This window comes from Artibeus jamaicensis, unplaced genomic scaffold, assembly GCF_021234435.1.
Source record: "Artibeus jamaicensis isolate MK-2021 breed Jamaican fruit bat unplaced genomic scaffold, CSHL_Jam_final contig_471, whole genome shotgun sequence".
NCBI classification, from domain to species: domain Eukaryota; kingdom Metazoa; phylum Chordata; class Mammalia; order Chiroptera; family Phyllostomidae; genus Artibeus; species Artibeus jamaicensis.
The window spans coordinates 286,901-308,404 of NW_026521850.1; the positions used below are offsets into that span (position 1 = coordinate 286,901).

The 21,504-nt window shown below is 59.4% G+C and overlaps 1 protein-coding gene across 1 annotated transcript in view; it reads right to left on the reverse strand.

Annotated features, from left to right (window-relative positions):
* The window catches only part of CACNA1B (calcium voltage-gated channel subunit alpha1 B), a 128,364-nt gene that overhangs the window by 92,522 nt on the left and 14,338 nt on the right, over positions 1-21,504 (reverse strand). Inside the window, exons 4-10 of the mRNA XM_053667845.1 lie at positions 13,606-13,697; positions 12,771-12,923; positions 11,066-11,256; positions 4,155-4,258; positions 2,145-2,260; positions 1,532-1,588; positions 481-570 (exon numbers count right to left, since the gene is read on the reverse strand). Of these exons, the coding sequence (XP_053523820.1) occupies positions 481-570; positions 1,532-1,588; positions 2,145-2,260; positions 4,155-4,258; positions 11,066-11,256; positions 12,771-12,923; positions 13,606-13,697 (803 nt within the window). The remainder of the gene's footprint in view (positions 1-480; positions 571-1,531; positions 1,589-2,144; positions 2,261-4,154; positions 4,259-11,065; positions 11,257-12,770; positions 12,924-13,605; positions 13,698-21,504) is intronic.

Consider the following 21,504-nt stretch of genomic DNA (forward strand, 5'->3'; position numbering starts at 1 on the left):
CCCGAGCCCCTCCCCATGGCCTGGGGAGTCCGGCTGCCTCGGACACTCCCTGAGTCTCTACCCCAAGCCAGCAGCCCGGGGGGCCACCTGGGACATGGGAGACAGACAGCCAGGAAGATCTGGTCCCTGCAGAGCTGGTGACACGTGCGGCTCCAGCGTGGGCTGAGACAGACGGCTCCCTGTCCAGGGGACAGCAGAGCCCAGAGTGGCCGGTGAGAGCCACACTGAAACGAGCCGGCCGAGGCCAGCTGTGCACACTGCTTGGCTGGAGCCCCAGCCAGACATCTGCGCACCGGCCAGAGAATGCTGGGCTTCTGTGGCACAGCAGGCCCAGGACTAGCTTGGGAAGGGTGGGCAGTGGGGAGGGAGTGGAGAGGGACCCTGGAGAGCTGGGCAGCCTGGGTGACAGACAGGAAGCTGGGTGCACAGAATCCCAGTGGCCACAGGCTCAAGCAGCCCAGGGGGCCGGTGGAGGCTCACCCGCGGCACAGAGATCTGTGAGCCGGTCCTGGCCCTCCTCAGCGTGGATCAGGTCGTTCCGGCTCTTCTTGGCGGCCGCCCGCTTCAACACTGCTTTAGACGAAGGGTGGAAGGGGCCACTTAAGCCAGAGCCAGAGCCACAGGCTGCCTGCCCGGCGGGGGGTGGGGGGGTGTTTTTCAGCTGAGGACCCTTCATCTTCCCGGGAACAGGCCCTTTCCTGTCTTCTGCCCAGAAGCTGAGGTGAGGAACATGAGACGGCTCCTGCCCTGTGGGCCTTCCCAGTCCTCAGGGCGAAGGGACAAGGAGCTCCGAGGGTGGGCCCCACGTTCTCTGCTCGCCACGGTGACGTCAGGAAGGCCTGCCACCAGCAAACCTCGGCCGCAGCCAGGCCGGGCCTGCAGCCGCCCCAGAGCCCACTCTCCAGGCCAGCTGAGGCCAGAAAGGTCTGGCCAGGTCTGCAGACCTGCGCTCTGGCCCAGCTGACAGCACGGGGCAGGGGCCTGGGCTGACCTGAGCAGGGGGTGGAGACAGCAGCTGCCCTGCCCCAGTGGCCCCCAGCTGTGCTATGCGCATCTCCATGGCCACCAGGGTGGCGCCACGCCAGCCCTGGGACAGGTCTGGTTGGCGTAACCCTGCCAACGAGAGCTTCCGGAAGCAGCGCCCCCCAGACGTGCTGTGAGGACGGGACCTGCTGACCGAGACGGCAGGTGCCGCCTGGCGATCGGGCGCTTGCACTGCGCTGAGCACGGCTGAGGAGTGGTGTTTCCCGTGTCACGGTGGGGCCCCTGCGTGCGTGCTCTGGGTCACACGTAAGCCGCCACGCTGGACAGCATGGGTTGAGACCACGGCCACACTGGTCCGCGGCACACAGCTCGCCCGGAACACGCAGCAGAGTCACAGGGCCTCCCTCCCTCCCTCCAGAAGGGCCCTGCCAGGCCCGAGGGTGTGTATGCCGGACGGGCGGGCGCGTGGCCTGGCGTGCGTGCACAGCGGTACTGCCCATGGGCACCAAGCCCTCTTCCTGGGGAGCAAACGCCACCCGGGACCTACCATCCAGAGGGGACTTCTCCTCCGCGTTCTTGTCCTCCTCGGCCAGCATGACCTCCTCTGGGGGCGAGACACAACCTCAGCCGAAGCCTCTCTGTCCCCACCCGAGACCAATGAGGCCCAGCCTTCTCAGAAACCTGTGGGGCCCACGGCTCAGCTTTTCTACCAGGAAAGGGACCCCCGTGTCCCCCAGGGCCACTCGTGAGCCACCTCCCTGAGCACAGCCACCCCACGAGGCACCTGTGAAACCTCCCGGCGCACTGCGGGTGCCCCGCCCAGAGGAAGGGACACTGGCTTGGGCTGGGAAAGGGGGTCAGGAGCCACAGGTAAGATGGGGCAGAGCTGGGGGACTCAGGTCAAGGGCGGCGCACTTGCGTGTGATGGGCAGAAATGAGGGGCAGGCTGGGCTGGGCCCGGTCTTCGTGACCAAGGCCAGTGTCCCCAGAGCCCTGAGCCACCTGGTGTCACACGGGGCGAACTAGAAGAAACGCGTCTTCCCCTTTCAGAAACCTGGGCGACCCTCACTAGGTGAGTCTCGTCCCCCCGGGGCCAGGGACCCGGCTGGCAGCCAGGAGGCGGTGCACCGGCAGGACCACAGCAGCTGCCCGGCTCTCACCGGCCTTGAAGATCCACTCCAGGTACCCGTTGAGCTCCCGCTCGATCTGCTGCTGCCGCCGCAGCTTCAGGAAGGCCCGGCGGTTCTCCACCCGCTCGCGCTCCTTGGCAAACTCGCTGTGGTGCAGGGGCCGAGAGAGTGCAGGTCGGGTGAGTGGCACACTGCCGGCTGCCCCCAGGTGCGCAGCCCCAGGGGCAAGGGGACCAGGAGGGGCTGGGGCAGAAGGAAGAGGCCATGGGCAGCCCCTCTTGGTGACCCCCACCCCAGCCTCTGAGCTGAACTGCAGGGGGCACACCAACCCCCCGTGCTCAGACACCCCCCACCCTTGCACACAGGGACGGCACCCGCAGAGGGGACCAGAGGGCAGGGACCGGCCCACACCTCCCCGCCTAGAGCAGGCCCGGCCCCGCTGCCCTGCTGATGAGAAGCCCTGGAGGGGCGCGCTCGCTGGGTCCTCTGCGGGGAGGACGGGCAGGTGGGAGCGGGGAGAGGGGCCGGGTCGGGGCGGCCGCAGCCGGAGGAGACCTGCTTGAGCCCGTCAGCCTCCTCTGGGGCCCAGAGGCTCAGGGGGAGCCTGTTCTGCTCAGCCTCCAACATCCTGCCCGCCCAGAGCCTTCAGGCTCACGGTGCCAGGGGGCGGCTTTCTGTACACACACACACACACACACACACACACACACACTCACGTCCCGCCTGGCCCAGCTTTCCCAGTGCAGGCCAGGGGAGGGCCCGCACCACACCCACGCCCCGCAGCACGGCCGGCTGCTCCCAGCCAAGAGGCTGTGTCTCTTCCAGGAAGAGCAGCTCTGGGCTCAGAGCTGGGGCACGGGCCTGCCTCCAGGGACTCAGGGAGAATGCGGCTCTGACCCAGGCTGACCCCTAACCTGGGCCAGGGACCCCCAGGGCCTGAGCGGCAGCCACCCAGGCTGCAGGAGGAAGGGCTCTGGCCTGACCACCCCCCTCAAGCTCTGAATCTGCAGCCACAGGGTCCCCAAGGGAGGAGACCTTGCCTAAGGGGCAACAACCATGACCGGCCCCCAGGCTCCGCCCACCCCAGTTCCTCCTGCACCTTCTCCAGAGGGCCCTGCTCAAAGCTCCCGCCCCCTCCCCACTGTGTCCCCCCACTGGAGGCCACGCTCCTCACGGCCCAGCCATCCCCCCACCACCGGGGAGAGGGGAGCACATGCATCGCACGGCCCCTCCCTCCTCGGGAGGCCCCTCCCTCCTCCACCGAGCTCATCCCTGGTCCCCTTTGGGTCTCCGTGGAGATGTCTCTTCACCAGGTGCCTTCTCTGAGCCCAGGCCTCCTGTCTCGGACCACACACGTTCCCAGAGATTTCCACCCGTCCCCAGTGCTCTGGGCGTGCCAGCCCCTAGGCATGTGCTTTCAAAGGCATGCTGGTGTCCATCACCCCCTCTCAGGGCTGGTCCTCGGCCAGTGATACAGGCCAGACCCGGGGCATGGAGGCCTCGGCCCCCACCACTGTCCTTTCCACGGCTGCTCCTTTCCCGGCCAGTATGACGGCGGCCCCTTGGGTGCCCAGGCTCTCCTCCCAGGCCACTGCAGGAGCCCTGGCTTGAGCAGGAGTCCACGCGGGCCGGAGGGTCCTGTGCGTTCCCGCTCCCTCCCAGTGCGGGGTTGGGAGGCACCTTTCCCACACAGGGCTCCCCATCTCGCACCCTCCCCCGTCCTCTCCTGGGGCTGGACAGAGAGACGACGGGGCCAGGGCTGGGCTGCAGAGCCCGCGATCGCCGAGACTCAGGGCCGCCCCCTCCATTCCCTGGTCTCCACCGCTGCCCCAGACCCACCACGGACCCAGTGAGAGGCCAGCGTGAAGACCAGGGATGGGTGGTCGGGGGAGGACGGCCGCACAGAGAGAAGCTGGCTAGATCTCGGGACTCGCAGTGCCCACCCGGCGGTCAGGCCGGGTCGCCGGGCCAGGGCCACCCCCGCGTCACACACACTGTGTCTGACGCCACACGGAGGGCACAGCCCTCACGGCCTCTTACCCCGAGAGCACACCCAGCACCAGGTTGAGCATGAAGAAGGAGCCGATGATGATGAGCGGAATGAAGTACAGCCAGTTCCAGGTGTTGCCAGCAGCGTCGTTGGTCTGGAAGCAAGAGAAGATGAGAAAGGACGGGGACGAGACACACAGCCACGCAGCCCTCGCCACGGAGGCGCCCCTGGCCCTTGTCGGATGCCTCACGACCCTCAGCACCCCGGCCACTGCCCAGCATGCCAGGATGCGAAGGAGCAGCCTCGGGGAGCAGAGGCTGGCGGGGGGGCTGGGGGGCGCCTGCTGGCCTCGCTGGGTGGGACAGCCCGCTCCCTGCCGGGCTGCTGCTCGTGAAGACCACAGGCCCCCGGGCCCAGGTCTGACCTTCCGCTTGCAGCAGCTTCCACAGCTCAGGGGCAGGGAGGCCCGGCCACCGTCCCCCAGACAGACAGCAAGACCCCAAGTCCCCAGACAGGGTTCTGGCTCTGTGCTGGTCCGAGACAGAGCCCACACTTGGGCGTGGCCCCAGCAGCTGAACGCAGACACGAGCGTGGCCCCCGGCCTTGGTTTTACAGCAGGGTCCGCGGAAGGGGCTGCTCCTCCAAATCCAGCTAGTTTCTGGGTGCAGTTTGTTCCTACGGGGCCCCAGGGAACCCGGCTGACGGGCAGAGAGCCTCACACTCCACAGGGCCAGGGCAGACCCGTGCCCACCCCACCGGCGGGGGTGCTGCCGCTCTGCCACCTCGCCCCGCGCTGCTCTCCCCAGGGGCAGCTCCAGTCACGGGCAAAGCCCCAGACAGGACAGAGGAGGCAGAGGGGGCGGCCCTGGGGGATCCCCACCTTCCGCCATCCGGGGGAACTTACAGACTCTGCCCTGAAGGTCCTGGGCCCCGGCACTGATGGCAACGTGTGGCTGCTGATGGCTGGACACTGGCCCAGAATGAGTGATCCGACCCCCACTGCAAAGGGCCATCGTGCCCCTGGACCACACCCTGCTATGCCAGTCTGCTGCCTCAGCCACGGAAGCCACCAAGCCCCTGGAGGGACACTCCACGGCCCCCCTCCTGCCCGGGAAGCAGTCTCTCCTCCCTGGCGGCCATTCCCACCAGCAGCCAGGCCCCTCTGTCCTCCTCTTCAGAACAGAGCAGATGGGACTCCCCCTTCTGGGAAGACGGAGTGGACACCCTCTTCCCATTTCTCCCACCGAGAACGACGAAGGCCCTGGACATCATGTGGACGACGAAGACGAGATGCCCTGGGAATGCGGCAGAAAGGGAGGGAGGGAAGCAGACCGGCCGGGACCCCGGGACCCCCACTGAGCTTCCTGGGCCGATGCTCCCTCGCTCGTTGTTGCGGGGTGTGCCCCAGGCCCGCAGCTGCTCTGGCCAAACACAGCGGGGAACGGCACAGACCCGGCAGGGAGCCTGGACTGCACCCGGCCCAGGCGGCGATGAGGCCACCAAGCCACCCAGCCCCCAAACCAGGGTGGCGTCCAAGAGGAGGAGCGAGCAGGGAGTTGGCACGTCCCCTGACAAGTGGGTAAGCAGACACCCCCGCCTGAGCTGCGGTCGGAGGGCCTATGACCCTAACCCTACCCAGCAGCGAGGAGACGGCCCACCCCTCACACGGGGGAGCTTTCAGGGAGAGCGAGGAGCCGCGCCTAACCCCCGGGGAAGCGCCCTACAGGCGTGTGGGGCAGACAGAGGGCGTGTGGAGGGAGTCTGAAAACAGACCGAGCTGGGCGGAAACAAAAGCACATCGGACCCGAAGAGCACCGCCAAAGCCGCGCCGAGAGGTACGTCTGCGGCCGTGGGTACACGCGTCACGAAAGGGGCGGGGCCTCAAACCAGCCGCCTGAGCTCACGCCTCCGGGAGCCAGAAGAAGGGCAACATCAATCCAAAGCCAGAAGGAAGTAAACAATAAAAACGAGAGCAGGAATCAACAAAGTTGAATTTTGTTATAAATAACACAGGAAATTAATTTTTAAGTTGGTTCTTTGAAAACAATCAGGGAAGCTGACACACCTCTGACAGAAAGAGACAGACAGAGAGACAAACAGAGACAGAGACAGAGGCACAGACAAAGGCACAGCAGAAACGTTCCTCCCAGGACCGGAAACAGCGCCGACAGGCCCCGCTCGGTGCGGCTGAAACACATCAGTCTCTCAACACACCAACCCCCACCACTTGTCCAACACAAAACAGACACGTTGCGTAGTCCGGTGATTATTAAGGAAAGTAAAATTGTAATTTAAAAAGCTCCCCCCCCGCCCCGGCTGGCGTAGCTCAGTGGATTGAGCACTGGCCTGAGAACCGGTTTGACTCCCAGTCAGGGCACCTGCCTGGGTTGCGGGCCAGGTCCCCAGTGGGGGCCACATCAGAGGCAACCACACACTGATGTTTCTTTCCCTCTCTTTCTCCTTCCTTTCCCCTCTCTCTAAAAATAAATAAATAAAATATATATTTTTTTAAAAAGCTCCCCCCCTCAAAGGGTTACACTGATTAATGGAATAGGACTGATGATTTAGAAACAAACCCTTCCATTTACAGTCACCTGACTTTTCAACGAGGGTGTCAGGACAGTCCAGCATGAAAGACTGGTCTCTCCACCCAGTGGGAGGGCGGGGCCTCCACGTGCAAAAGGAGGAGGCGGGAGCCCCCCACTGCACGTGCGAACACCCACTCTCGGAGAGTGGCGGACCTCCCTGCGAGAGAAGAAGTAATACGACTCTAAGAAAACACAGGCAGAAGACTTCATGCCTCTGGGTTAGGTAACAGATTCTCAGACAAGTGGTAAAGACGAAAATGGAAAAATTGTTCTTCATCAAAATAAAAATCCTCTGTTCTTCCTGTGATGGCATCAAGAAAGTAAAAAGCCAAGGCACGGAATGCAAAGAATGCCTGCAAACCGTGTATCTGACGAGAGCCTAGACCCGTAATGTCTAGATGAATCTTACAGCTCAGTAACAAAGTGACAAATAACCGGGTGTTCCAAGGAGCGAAGAACCTGAACACGCGTCCCCGCTGGACCATGCAGGCCCCCAGGGAGCGCAGACCAAAACCCAAACGGAGCAGCCCTTCGGGGGCAGAGCAGCAGCATCCAGAAATACAGCAACTCCGCGGGAGAAGCGCAGTCCCCGCAGCCGTGGGCGGCAGGGGCGCTGACGAGCGAGGCAAGAGCCTCCACAGGGAGCATCGGGAGCTAAGACCGCGGGCCGCCGCCGGCTCCGGTGAAAACAGCCACAACACGAGGAAAGCGAGACCGTTCTCAAGCGGCCGGTGGACATGCAGAAGCACGCAGCCCTCGGAGAAGCTTCAGTTTCTTACACAGCCGACACGCGGCTGGGCCGGGGCCCAGAAATCGCACCACCGGGCACTCACCCCAGAGGAGTGAAAACCTGCATTTGCAGTTTGCACACGAATGTGCACAGCGACATTATTCCCAACAGCCCCGGATGGCGAGAACCCAGGTGTTTGGTAACCACAGGGCGTGTCCCTGGCACCAGCTGGCCCACCCACCCCCAGACTGCTCAGCCACCACTCAGCAGCCCGGGGGAGCCCCAGGGAGCGTGGTGTCATCCGACAGTCCTGAAATGGCAAACCCCCGGAGTCAGCCACCAAGCCGGCGGCCCGCAGGGACACAGGAGGGGACCCTGCAGGGGGACACAGAGCCTGCATCTCACCTGCGTGTGACACGGGCTGGCCTTGCAGGCTGTCGCCATGAGAGGAGACACTCAAGGACTCGAGGGGTCTGCGTTATTGCTCCAACCGTTTCCCAAGACATTTAAGTGTAAAAAGCTGGTCCCCAAACGTCCCTGCACGGCCTCTCCCCGCCAGCTCCAGGTCACAGAGAAGCCCAAACCTCAGAGCTGACGCCGCACCCCGTCCTCAAACCCGAGCACCCCGGGCTTCCTGCCCACCCTGCTCCAGTCAAGTTTACCAGCATCTTCCTTGACCTCTCACGGCCCCTGACCTAGCTCACCACGCTCTGGAAGTGCCTGCTTTGCTCTGCTGGCCCCGAAGTTACTCCTACCCCCACCCCAGCCCACCTCGGGCTCCTTGTGAACGCCAGCCCCCGCCAGCCCCGGGCTCAGAGACGCTGTGTCTGGTGTCCCCAGGTCCCCATCTAGGCTGGTTACCCTGCGATCTCATCCACCCCCATGAACTTCCACCCCACTGGCGACTTCACACACACGCCCTCGGCCCCGCCAGTCCTCTCACCTACCACCTTCGTACTCCACACCCCACTGGGACAGAAGGGTCACTGAAAACGTTCCAGGCTGAAGCAGAATACTGGGGTGCCCCCACTCTCTGCAGAAGCAACACTGCGCAGACACCTTGCTCATCACTCTCCCCCTCAGTGGAAGGCACCCGCTTCCCCAGCAGCTGCTCGCTCGGTCCCACATCCCAGCGAAAGGCAAGTCAGTCCTGCGCCTCCTTCGGAACACGGGCCTTGGCACACTCCCTCCTCGGGGCGTGATGAGGTTACTACTCAGCACAACGAACATGTCAGAACCACACATCCACAATCACAAACCAAAGTCCCCCGCCAACCTGGGGATGGCATGGCCCTGGATGAGAGCTGAGCAACAGAAAGCTCAACAGTCACTTCAGACAGAAGGCTCAATTCAGCAACCGTCTCCCGTCCCAGCTGCTACTGAACAGGTCAGCGTGCTGCACACGGAGGGGCCAGCCCGGCTGGCCACCATCGGCAGGGAGGGGTGGGCAGCTCCCCTGTGCCCCCAGGCCCAGCATCAGCCCTCCTGCTGGGCTGCAACCCTAATGCCGCCAGAGCCTGGGAGGGGGCAGGGGACAGGCCAGCTCTTCCTTCTGGCCGCTGCCTGGAGAAAATCATGTCTCTCTGGGCTGCAAAGGCATTCGCTGCTGACTCACTCGCTTTCCAGAACCCTGGGAGCCCTTTCCGGCACGGGGGGAGGCCCCCACCGCCACTGGGTTTTCGGGGGTCCACTCTGAGCAGAGGTTCCCCACTGAGACCCCGCTGTCCTGCCGGCAGAATGTAAAGGGGCTGCTGTCTGCCCACTGGCCCCTGGCGACAGCTGCCTTGCCGACATCCTGTCTCTGGGCTCCCGACAAGGCACGCGCCCCTCGGCTCGAGGAGCCCATTTCTGTGGGAGCCGGGACGCCCCCCACCGGGCTGGAGGCGAGGGCAGCCTCTCCCTGCAGAGAGCCCCCCTCAAACACCCTGACTGCCTGCAACCGACCCCGGACCCCTGGGTGTGGACAGTGGCCACCTGCTGTGGGCCCACACGTCACCCTCGCCGCACCCTGGTGCCCCCACCCCACAGCATCTGGGGCCTCACGCTCGGGGGTCTTTGCGAAGCATCGCCCTCATCGAGCCCATAGGTACTGAATGCCTGCTGCTCAGGTCTCGGGAGGTGCCCAGCACCCCGTGGGGCCTGTGGAAGCCTCTGTCAGATGGGCTCCGGGGACCTCTCCTGACAGTGTCTCCTGCCCCCCACCCCGCTCTCGCCCGCCCCCCAGGGGCCCAGCCCCAGGGAGAGCTGGGGGCGGTGCTGGCGGCCCTGCTGCCCCTCGTCTGGGTGGGGCTGGCAGGGATGTGGCCAGCGCAGAGCTATTTTTAGGGCCGGTCTTTGTGGAAACCGTTCCTTGATCTGCTGCAGGGAGAGAACAGCCAAGCTCCTCGTCACTGCTTTTGTCCCTCGATCAAACAGGGCTGTCATCAGACACGACTCCCACTGCATAAAGGAATCTAGTTCAGCAGACTCGGGCCAGCTCTCCTGCCATCCGCCGGCTCACATTCACCAGGCACCTGCTTCGTGCCCGGCCCCGGGGCCCCCCTGGGTCTCACAGGCCCACGGGGGAGGCACAGAGCGAAGGGTCCCGTCTGCCCCTTCCCCCCGTGCCCCGTCATGACAGCCCCGAGCTGCCAGAGGCTGTGGGCGCAGGGCCCCGAGGGCTTGCTGCCCAAGCCGTGCAAGTGAGGGTTCAAAGGGAAGTGCCTCGTGCTCCAGGGTCCCCCACCCACGGCATCTGCACACCCTACAGCGGCGCAAAACCTAGCAATGCGCCAGCCTCGCCTCCCCGGCCCTGTCCTGGCTCCCACGCACCTTCCTGCTCTACCTCCCAGAGCCCCTGAGGCACTAACTTCATTGTTCTCTTGCCCTGCTGGTTCCCAGGGCTCTAGGGACAGAAGGCAGCTGGGGGCGGGGTGGGGGACGGCAGGGGAGGCCACCCCATTTCAAAAAGACAGAGGTCCGGGCAGGAGCAGAGGGCCTGCAGCACGGGGAGGGGGGGAGGGACGGGGTCACCAGGCCGCCCCCAGCTCTGTCTCCAATCCTGGTAGGACTGCCCAGGGGGTCGCTCACTGTGCGTGACTGTCTGGGCCGGGAGCCACGCTGAGACAGCGAGGAGACTGAGGAGGACACAGGCATCCCGTGTGGTGACAGAAGTGTCCCTGAGACCTACAGCCTACCGCTGTTCAGTCATCCCCAGGCCACCCCACCGTCCCCTTCTCCACCCAGAAGACCCAGCAGGGACACTCAGCCAGTCATCCACAGCAAGCCACCCACCAGCCCCAGGCCCTGGGTGAACCCGTCGCTGTCCCAGCCTCAGCTTCACCTCCTCAGGGTGGGTTGACGCCCCTGGGTCATGGGTGAAATGCCTCCCACGGCTGGACCGGGACCACACTCGTCTGCCTTCACCCGCCTTGCGAGAGAACCTTCCCGGGCATCGCCTTTTCAGAGCTCCCCCCGCCCTCAGTTCACTTTCCTAGCAGAAGCTGCAGGCCCTGTCCAGTCAGGAGCTTGAGCTGAGAGCAATCACAGTGAGCCGGGGGGCACGGTGGGGGGGCCTGAGGAAGGAGCCCGGGGCTGGGCAGAGGCTCCTGGCCAGGAGCACCACCCACGGGGCCCCGGAGCTGCAGGGCCCAGACGGACTCACATTGTACAGGATGTCGGTCCAGCCCTCCATGGTGATGCACTGGAACACCGTCAGGATGGCGAACAGGATGTTGTCGAAGTTGGTGATGCCGAAGTTGGGTCCTGGCCAGTACTCCCGGCACTCGGTGTCGCCCTCACACAGCCGGGCGGGGGCCTCCTTGCCACAGGGGAAGTCACCCACTGGCTCCGCGTCTGTGCACAGGAGGGCGGGGCTCAGGCCCTGAGCTCAATGGCACCGAGGTCTCCAACCCCTCCCCTCCCAGACGTGAGACCCTGTCCTAGGAGAGTGGAAAGCCCGTACCTGTGGAGTCCCCCAGACTCTCTGCCCCCCTCGCCTGCAGCCTGAGCTCAGACCCGCCCTCGGCCTCGGCCGGAACACGCGTCCCAGCTAAACGTGCTCCGGACGCCTCCACCTGGACACCAGAAGCCACGAACTCTTCAGCCCAGATCTGCTCCCCCCCCACGCTGATTCCTCCCCCCCCCACCCCAGACCAGACGGCCACAGGGCTCTCCCGACAGGAACACCTGCCCGTCACTCCAGAGCCAACACCACGCTGGACTCAGCCACTGCAGTCCCGGTGCTCCTCAGGCGGGGGACCCAGGGCCACCCCTCCTGTGCAGAGGACACCCAGGGGACGCACTGCCTGGCCCCACACAGGGACAAGCTGAGGGCAGAAGCCCGGCTGGCAGCCGGGGCCACACGGAGGGACGTGGGGGAGTCACCAGGAACCAGCGCCAGCAGCAGGTGCCAGTCCCCTCCACACCCAGAACCCCAGTGAGGGCACGAACCTCAGTTTGTTAACACACAGAAGCCCCGCCTCCCGACACGGGACAACTTCTGAGTGATTCTGGGAAGAAACCGACACTCCCAGGTTTAGGGGGCAAAGCTGACCACACGGGTTTATCATCCTTCCTCCATAAACGCTACGGAGAAGCCGGGAGAGTCACTACCTGCAGCCCCACTGTATCCTCCAGAACAGTAACTTTTCTTTCCGGCTCTCACATTCTGGATGGACTGGTCATCCCATCCTGGTCTCCTGGCTGCAGTGATCACAGCCATGTGACCAGAAGTGCCAACTCCAGGTGCCTTTGAAGGGAAAGCCCTCAAGACTCGCAGCAAAGAATGATGTTTGCAAGAAATATGGGAGGTGTTAAGAAAATTCCCTTTTATTTTCGGTCCGGTCAGAGACTTTTAAGACCTGAAGTTGCAGGAAAAGCTCTTCTCCAGTACTAAAGTGGTTACACGCGTCCTCCTTGAACGTGTCTGCAGCTCGAGCCAAAGCCCGTGTCGTCCTGCCTGCCCTCCCCTCAGCCCCATGTCCTCGCCCCCAGCAAACCCGAGGGCCCCACAGGCCTCGCCTCCCACAGCCCGTCCCCGGAGCCCTGGGGGTCCGGCCACAGCCACCAGGACACTCAGCCTTGTGGCGGAAGCTCTGGCCAGGCGGCCACCCAGCTCTCCCTCACTGCAGTGACACCTGCTCAATGCGCCCCCGGGCCTCCCGGCCACCATCTGAGGAGCGGCCCCCATGGCCATTGCACTTCTGATATCCTCTTGGCTTCCTTCCTAAAGTCACTACAGCCTGCACTTGTCTTCTTCACGTGTTTGCATTTAGCAGGCCCGTTCAGCACACGTCATTGGCTGGGCACCTGGGGGCCCCAGCTGCGAGAACAGGCACATCTCCTGGACAGACAGGTGTGGGCCTCACCTGTGCTGTTGGGGAAGCAGGCCTTGTGGAATTTGCCCATGTAGAACTCGAGGCCGATGATAGCGAACATGAGGATGGCGAAGAAGAGCAGCAGCCCGATCTGCAGCAGCGGAACCATGGCCTTCATGATGGACTTGAGCACCACCTGCAGACCTGGGCCAGGGCGATGGGAGAGCAGTGAGTCGGGGGGCGGGGCGCCATGGGGCGGGGCACGGAAGTCCTGGGGGCGGGGCCGGGTGTTGGGGGCGGGGCTGATCCCTGGGGGTCGGACCAAGAGTCTTTGGCTTAGGCGCCCAGCAGTGAGGACTTGAGAGAACCTGGGACAGAGCCTGGAGCCCTCAGAGAAAGGACCGAGCGGGCCCGGAAGTCCTCGGGGAAGGAGGGCGTCGCTGGGGCGGGGACAAAGCCTAGGGGTCTCCGGGGAGGTGGGCTGAGCAGCATCGCAAAGCCGGGGGAGGAGCAGGGTTGCAGGGGTGCGGAGAGGGAAGCCCGAGGGGCCTGTGGAGCGGTTAGGTGCAGAGTCCTGAGAGGGCAGATGAGGGGATCCCGAGCGGGAGCTGCAGAAGATTCTGGAAGGGGAGCGCAGAGAATTGTGGGAAGGACGAGCAGGGACTGCTGGGAGGGAAGGGCGGAGGCTGCGGAGGCCATCTTGGCGGTGACCGCCGAGGACACAGCCCGGAAGCCGAGTCCCCCTCGGGCCGTCGTTTGGAGGGCGCCCCCCCCAGAGGCCGCTGCTCCGGCTCCGCCCGGTGCCCTAGTCACAGGCCCCTGGTCCGGCCGTGGCCCGGGCCGGGGGAGGAGCAGGCTGGCGCCTCCGTGGGTTTCCCAGACTCACTCGGAATCCCAGACACCAGCTTGAGGGGCCTCAGCACCCGCACGGCCCGCAGCGTCCGCAGGTCGAAGTCGGTGCCGGCCGTGGCCAGGATCCTGGCAGACACAGACAGAGTGAGAAGGCAGCACCCCCTCCCACCACCCTTCCGCCTGCGTCGTCCTCCGGCCTGCGGGCACCACGCCCCCAGAACGACCTCCCAAGATGGAGCTTGACGGTCCTGGACAGATGGCCCCTCTTCACTGTGCCGCAGGATCCCATGGGCACCAGGGTCGGGAAGGTGGGCTCAGTAGAACCATCCCAATCAGTTCCGTTCACATGAAAACAGTGCAACTTGACGACGAAAGGGAAGACCCCACACCCACCTCTGCGGCAGCGCCCCTCCCCCACGCTCTGCCGGTGCCGTGGGAGCCCCTCTCCACCCGTTCCTGTCACTTCAGCTGTGTCCACCGCGGCCCCCACCCCACTTCCTCCCCGTTCCAACACTTGAGTGGTTTTATTACACGGTCGCTTCTCGTGCCCGTCATTCATCCCTCTCGTTTTCTCTGAACTCCCCGGGAGCCGCTTCTACGTCTCACTTGCCAGCTTCGCCTCCTCTGCCAGACTCGATACCCCAGGGCTCACTCTATGGACCCCCTATAGCTCTGAATACCACGGTGTGCTTATTACTCCAAACCAACACATTTAGCTCCAATCTGGAATTCTGGGCTCTGCATTTTAAACATTTCCACCTGGACATCAACCAAAAGCCTTTAACATTATACACCTAAAGAACTGCGTTCCAAACTTTAACGCAAGTATTAAAAATGGCCTTGTTTTTAGCTGGCTGGTGGGGCTCAGTAGATTGAGCACCGGCCTGCAAACCAAAGGGTCACCAGTTTGATTCCCAGTCAGGGCACAGGCCTGGGTTGCAGGCCAGGTCCCCAGTGGGGGGCCCATGAGAGGCAACCACACATGGATGTTTCTCTCCGTCTTTTTCTCTCTCCCTTCCCTTCTCTCTAAAAATAAACATCTTTTTTAAAAATGTCCTTGTTTTTGAAGTTCAGAGTTGCAGCAACACCATGGTCACTGAAGAGTTTCCGATTCTTACTCGCAGTCTTGCCCCTTCCCAGTGTCCCCCTCGCGGTGACCAGTCACCTGTCACTGAAGCCGAAACCAAGGCTCCATCCCGATTCCTTGCTCCCTCAGCCCACAGCCAGGTCCCCAGCAATCCCGCTGGCTGTGGCCTGTTGGCCACCGAAATGTACCTGGGATCTTGGTGGAGACGTCTCTGTGGCCCTGAATACACTGCAGTGAGGACTAAAATTCGAGGGGGGCACTGGAGTCAAAATAAGATCAAAACTCTCAGGTGGGAAAAAAGAAGAGCAGCAGGAAAACCCATTCGAAACAAATCCCGTCGGGCACGAGGACCGTGCTGAGAGGGACTCAGCTTCCGGTGTCAACTCTCGGAAAACCAACTTTGCTCAGTGGAGGTCAGAAAATCATGAAACGAGAGGGCAGAAACTAGAAGTCCTGGCAATAAACAAATAGTTACTGAAATATCAATAATAATAATGAGTCGTACTCGAGGCTGTTGACGTGCTTTGATAGTATTAATGGCTTAGAAAACAGAAGTAAGACTTCACCCACAGAGTCAGAAAGACAGAAAAACAGCCAGACAGAAGGTAAGCGATCCCACACCTAATGTGAGTTCCAGGAAAGAATCCCAAAGAAGCAACATCTGAAGAGACAACAAGTGAGAAGTTTCCAGAATTACAGACTCAAGTTCTCAAGTTTAAAGTTCACTACAAGTGCCATTCAAGTATGGCATCTCTGGATGTCCCTTTGTTCCAACTAATCTACACATTCAATGCAGTCCCTGTAAAAATCTCAACGTTTTGTATGTAGAAAACCCACCAAAAATTACTGTAACTGCCCTGGCTGGTATAGCTCAGTGGATTGAGCGCAGGCCTGCGAACCACACGATCGCAGTTCGATTCCCATTCAGGGCACGTGTCTGGGTTGCAGGCCAGTTCCCTGCAGGCCAGTTAACAGCAGAGGACGCACGAAAGGCAACCATACATTGATGTTTCTCTCCCTCTTTCCTTCCCCCCTTCCCCTCTAAAGATAGATAAATAAAACCTTTTTAAAAATTACTGTAACTAATGAATTCAATGTTTCAGGATATAAAATGAACACAAAGACAAGTTGTATTTCTATGCACCTGCCATGAACGATTAAAAACATTTTTAATCCATTTATAATAGCATGAAAAAGAATAAAATACTCAGGAATAAAATTAATCAAGGAGGCAAAAGACTTGTACGCTGAGAACTACAAACACTGCTGAGGGAAATGAAAGAACAGAAAGACATACATTCATGAATTAGAAAACAGTATCGGCCCTGGCTGGTGTAGCTCAGTGGACTGAGTGTGGGCCTGAGAACCAAAGGATGGCGGTTCGGTTCCCAGTCAGGGCACATGCCTGGGTTGCCCAGCAGGGGACACACAAGAGGCAACCACACATCAATATTTCTCTCCCTCTCTCCTTCCCTTCCCCTCTAAAGATAAATAAAATCTTTAAAAAAGAAAAAGAAAACAATATCGTTAAGATGTCAAGACTCCCCGAAGCGACCTCAGGTTCAATGCAATCCCTATCAGATTTCCAGACATTTTTTTCAGAAATAGAAAAGCTCATCCTAAAATTCACATGGAATCTCAAGGGTCCCTATAAGCCAAAAACAATCTTGGAAAAGAATAAAATTGGAGGATTTGCATTTCCTGATTTTAAAACTCACTGTTTTTTAGCGTGCAGGCCCTTCACTTTCTCTTTTCTTTTTTTAAAAGACTTTATTTACCTTATTTTTAGAGAGAGGGGAAGGGAGGGAGAGAAATATCATCGTGTGGTTGCCTCTCACATGGCCCCACTGGGAACCTGGCCCGCAACACAGGCACGTGTGCTGACTGGGAATCGAACCGGCGACCCTTTTTGGTCCGCAGCTCGCGCTCAGTCCACTGAGCTACAACAGGCAGGGTAGGTCCTTCACTTTCTGTTAGGTTTATTCTAAGTACTTTATTCTCCGTGTTGCAATTGCAAATGGAATTGTTTTCATCATTTACTTTTCTGATATTTCACTGTTAGCATAATAGAATGCTACAGACTTTTGTGCCCTGACTTTGTATTTTGCTACTTTATTGTATTTGATTATTGTTTCCGATAGTCTTTTACTGGAGTCTTTCAGGGTTTCTACTTTCACTCCCAGCTTGGATGCCGTGGATTTCTCTCTCTTGCCCCCCTGCTCTGGCCAGGGCTTCCACACCACGTTGGGTAAGAGAGGTGAGCGTGGACAGCCTGGACTTGTCCCCGAGTCTAGAGAAGAAGCTCTCAGTTCTCACTGCTGAGTCTGTGAGCTGAGGGTCTGTCCTGCACCCTCCCTATGTTGAGTTACTTTCCTTCTACGCCCATCTTACTGAGTTTTTCCGTCATAAATAGATATTGTATCTTGTCAACTGTTTTCTCTGCTGTATTGATATGATCATATGATTTTTATCCTCGTGCCCTTGGATGGACGACTGGCTAAAGAAGTGGTACAGCCCTGTCTGGCGGGCTCAGTGGATGGAGCGCTGGCCTGCGAACCAAAGGGTCGCTGGTTCAATTCCCAGTCAGGGCACCTGCTTGGGTTGTGGGCCGGGTTAGGGGCATGTTTCTCTTGCACATTGATGTTTCTCTCCCTTTCTTTCTCTTCCTTTCTCCCTCCCCCTCTCTCTAAAAATAAATAAAATCTTTAAAAAAAAAGAAGAAGTGCTACATAGATGCTATGGACACCACTCAGTCATATGATGAAAGACCGCCATTTGCGACAACATGGGTGGATCTTGCGAAGATGATGCTAAATTTAAGTCAGGCAGAAAAGGACAAGAACCGTGATTTCACTCATATGTGGGACGTCAAAGAGAAAGCAGCAGACAGACCAACTCACAGACACAGCCAACAGCGTGGTGGTCACCAGTGGGGGGAGGACGAAGAGGAAGAGGGGGCCAAGTGCCCGGTGACGGAAGGAGACTGGACCTTGGGCGGTGGGCACACAGGGCAACAGGCAGATGACGTAACACAGAAGTGTACGCTTGCAACAGGTCATGTAATTAACCAACATCATTTCGGTAAATTTAATTTAAAACATTTTTTAAACTTACTGCAAAACTGCACCAATGCAAACAGGTGGCGCTGGCAGAAGGACGGACATGCAGACACAGAACAGAACGATGGCCCGGAGACGCAGCCTCACACGCGCTCGGCTGGGTTTCAACGACGGTGTCAGAGCCCATCAGTGGGGGAAAGACAGTCAGTCTTTCCCCCACATGGGCCGGGATACGTGGATTTCCTCACGCAAAAAAAAAAGTTGGCCCCATCTCTTAGACCACATACAAAACCCAACTAAAAATGGGTCAGAGATTTAAATGTAAGACCTTAGAGAATACAATTCTTAGAAGAAAATACAGAAGAAACTCCGGGCGACATTGGATTCAGCAAAGGGCGAGAGGCCAAGAGCATGGGCAGCGACGGGAGCCCCGCCGAGTCCCCCCCAAAATCTACAGCTCTGGCCCATCGGAGGGACCACGGGCTGAGAGGCAGCCTGAAGGGTGGGAGGGGACATTCACAATCAAGTCTGACAAGGAGTTAGGAGCCAGACCACAGGAAGAAGCCCCACAAACCGATAACGACAACAAACCCCGAACGGCCAACATACATATGGAAGGCGCCCCACCCGGAAACGAGTCAGATGGGCCCCCGGCTCCCACCCCCCTGGGGGCTGCAGTCAGGGAAGACGCAGGAGTGAGCCCGCGTCGGCAGGGTGAGGAGAGGCAGGACGCCTTCGGTGCTGCTGGGGGTCTGTAAACGGCGCAGCCGCGGCAGCAGTCAGTCTGGGAGGTCCTCGCAGGTTGGGACCCTGCACACTGGGCTGTAGGTGCACACCGGAGGGAATGAACGCGGGGTGTCGAGGTGTCTGCAAACCCAGGTTCACGGCAGCTGCATCCGCAGCCGCTAGAACGTGGGAGGCACGCGGGGTCGCCACGGAGGAGCAGAGAAGCAGGTTATGGTGTGTGCTTACCACAGGCTATCGACCTGCAAAGGACCGACGTTCCAGGGCAGGGTGCAGTGTGGGTCTGGGAGGATAAGTGATCTGAGCCCATCACAGACAGACAAATGCTGTCGGATCCCACCCACGTGAGGAGCTGGGGGTCATGAAAACCACACAGACAGAGGGCAGAACGGCTGTGGGCTGGGAGGGGAGTGGGAGGGCGTGTCACTTCCGAGGGATGGAGAGACTTGTGCAGAGGGATGGGGATGGGGGCCGCCCGGCACATCAGGACACCTGAACCGCCGCACCGTGCACTTAATGATGACAACGGCAAGTTTTCATGTTAGTCTACTGTGGCAAAATTTAAAAAATTGGAAATCAAAAAGAGACCTGAGTACAGAAAGCAAAACTTAAACCTTTGGGGGGGAAAACCTCAAGAAAACAATTCTGCGATTCTAAAGAAGATGAAAATCACTAACCGCAAAGTAACAGATGGATAGATTTGACCATCATAAAACGTTAACCATATCACGAAAGATGCTGCAGAGAAAATGGAAAGAAAAAATGATTGCAATGCTTATAAGTGATATAATTGGTTTCCAGAACATATAAAGAATCACTATAACTTCATATGAAAAACATGACCTATCAGAAAAATCAACAAATGACGAGAGAGAAGATGCTCAAAACCACTAGCAATCAGGGGAATTCAGATTAAAGTGACAAGGAGACACCATTTCCCTCCACCGTCTAGCAAACACCGGGACAGACAGAGACGTCTCGAGGCAGCCGACTGGTGGAGGAGGCCACTGCGGACAGAACATTTCTGGGAGCATCGGGCTGCTTCTGGAACGTTGTAAAATAAGCAGCCCTATCACCCAGGAAGAGCTACTTCCAACTCCACCAGACACACCACACGAACCGCCCAAAGACCTCCGCGCAGCACGCTCGCAGCAGCGCCTGCCGCCGTGGGAAAGAGGAGAGCCCACGGCTCCCACGCGCACAGGGACCTTTCGCATGGCGGAGCGCTGTGCTGCCTGCACACGGCGGAAGCAGCGTGGAGAGGAAACGAGTCCGGCCGTGCAACACTTCGGTGTCTGCGCGTAAACACCGCACACACCATGACCACAACACTGCTGCTCGTGGACACTGACGTACGCCCCCCACATACTGCGACCACGAGCACAGGTTCACGCAGCTGTGACCACCAGGAGGGGAAGGGGCGGAGCTGGCAGGAACGTGGCACAGGGATGGGACTGGAAGACGTGGTTACACCTGCAGGGCGGTGCACGAGTTTCTTGCAAAATTCCAAATTCACCATTTACAGGCACATGAAAGGGAGAGAAACGCGGGTCAGAGCAGTGAGCGGGGCGCTGCCAGCCAGGTGTGAGTGTGAACGTGCGCTCGGCCAGTGCAGTGAGGGCCGAGAGCTCTGAGGGGGGGGGGGTCACGCTCCACGTAGGGCTTCTGGTCCTCCAGGCGTCTAGACACCCCGTGGCAAACCCAGGTGTCCCGGCCCAGGGATGTGGTCCCAGGCTGCATCTGGATCCCAGCAGGGGCCCCGCAGTGATTGCCTGGTGCAGCCATGTGCTCAATCCCCACAAGGCCTGGTGATGAAAGGAGGGGAAGTTCATGCAGGTCGCTCTTCCTGCCTCTGTTTGGGGGTGCGGTGCAGAGAGCTTGCCAGAACACACCAGCAGCAGGCCTGAGAGGTTCTGATTGTTTACATGTAAAGGGAACAGTGACTTAGACTTGGGGTTTCAAGTTGAAAACTTTAAAAGTTGGTAAAAAACACCAGAGCTTTTAAGCAAATGTATGATCCACCATATTTATACTTATGCACTGGACATACTGTACTCAGTGGGAAGGTCCAGTTATAGTAAATTTACAAATGAACTGTAAACGTTTGGCATATTAAGTTTATGAAATGGGATGCAGTACTATTAGAGTCTCCTTCCAAAGCATTGTTAAAAATCGCCGAATGCAAATGTGTAACTTTCGTAAGCTGAATCTAAAATTTTTCCGTTTTGTTGAGAAATAATCACGACACCTCCCTGTGCAAGTTCAGGGCGTGAGCACGGCGTGGTCCAGCCCACGCCCACGGTCCAGCCCACGCCCATGTCTCCCCCGCACGAAGACGAGAGGACACAGTGCCTCCCGGAGGTGGCACACTCTGCACCTTCCTCTTGGTCTGCTGGCGGTGGCTGTCCCTCAGCGTGCCCCCAGCACTGACGGCTCGAACACCTGGAGGTCTGCAGCTTGTGACACCTTCCTGCAGTCCCTGCCCCAACACCCTCTCGTGGCCGCAGGTCCGCCCCTTCATGGGTTGGGTGTGTTCGTGTGTCTGTGGGTTTCTAGGTCCCAAGTGTAAGCACAATATTTGTCTTTCTCTGACTTATTTCACTTACTTAGCAAGATGCCTTCAAGGTCCATCCCTACTGTCACAGGCAGAATTAAGGGTTTTTTTTTTAAATTTAATTTCTCTTTAGAGGGGAAGGGAAGGAGAGGGGGAGGGAAATATCAATGTATGGTTGCCTCTCTGCATCCCCTGCTGGGAACTGGCCTGCAACCCAGGCATGTGCCCTGACTGGGAGCTGAACCACAATTCTTTGGCTCGCAGGCCCCTGCTCAATCCACTGAGCTACACCATCCAGGGCTCTGGAATTAAGTATTTTTAAAGAGCTCTGTTCTTAGATTTGTAACTTTAATAAATGGAATGATTTTTTTTAGAAAGCAAGATCTTTTCTGCATAATCTATCCAATGCACAAAGTCCACTCTCACAGTGCCCGCAAACCCACATTGATCAGGAAGGGTTTCCTTTAAAATCAGGTAATGAAATAAAAA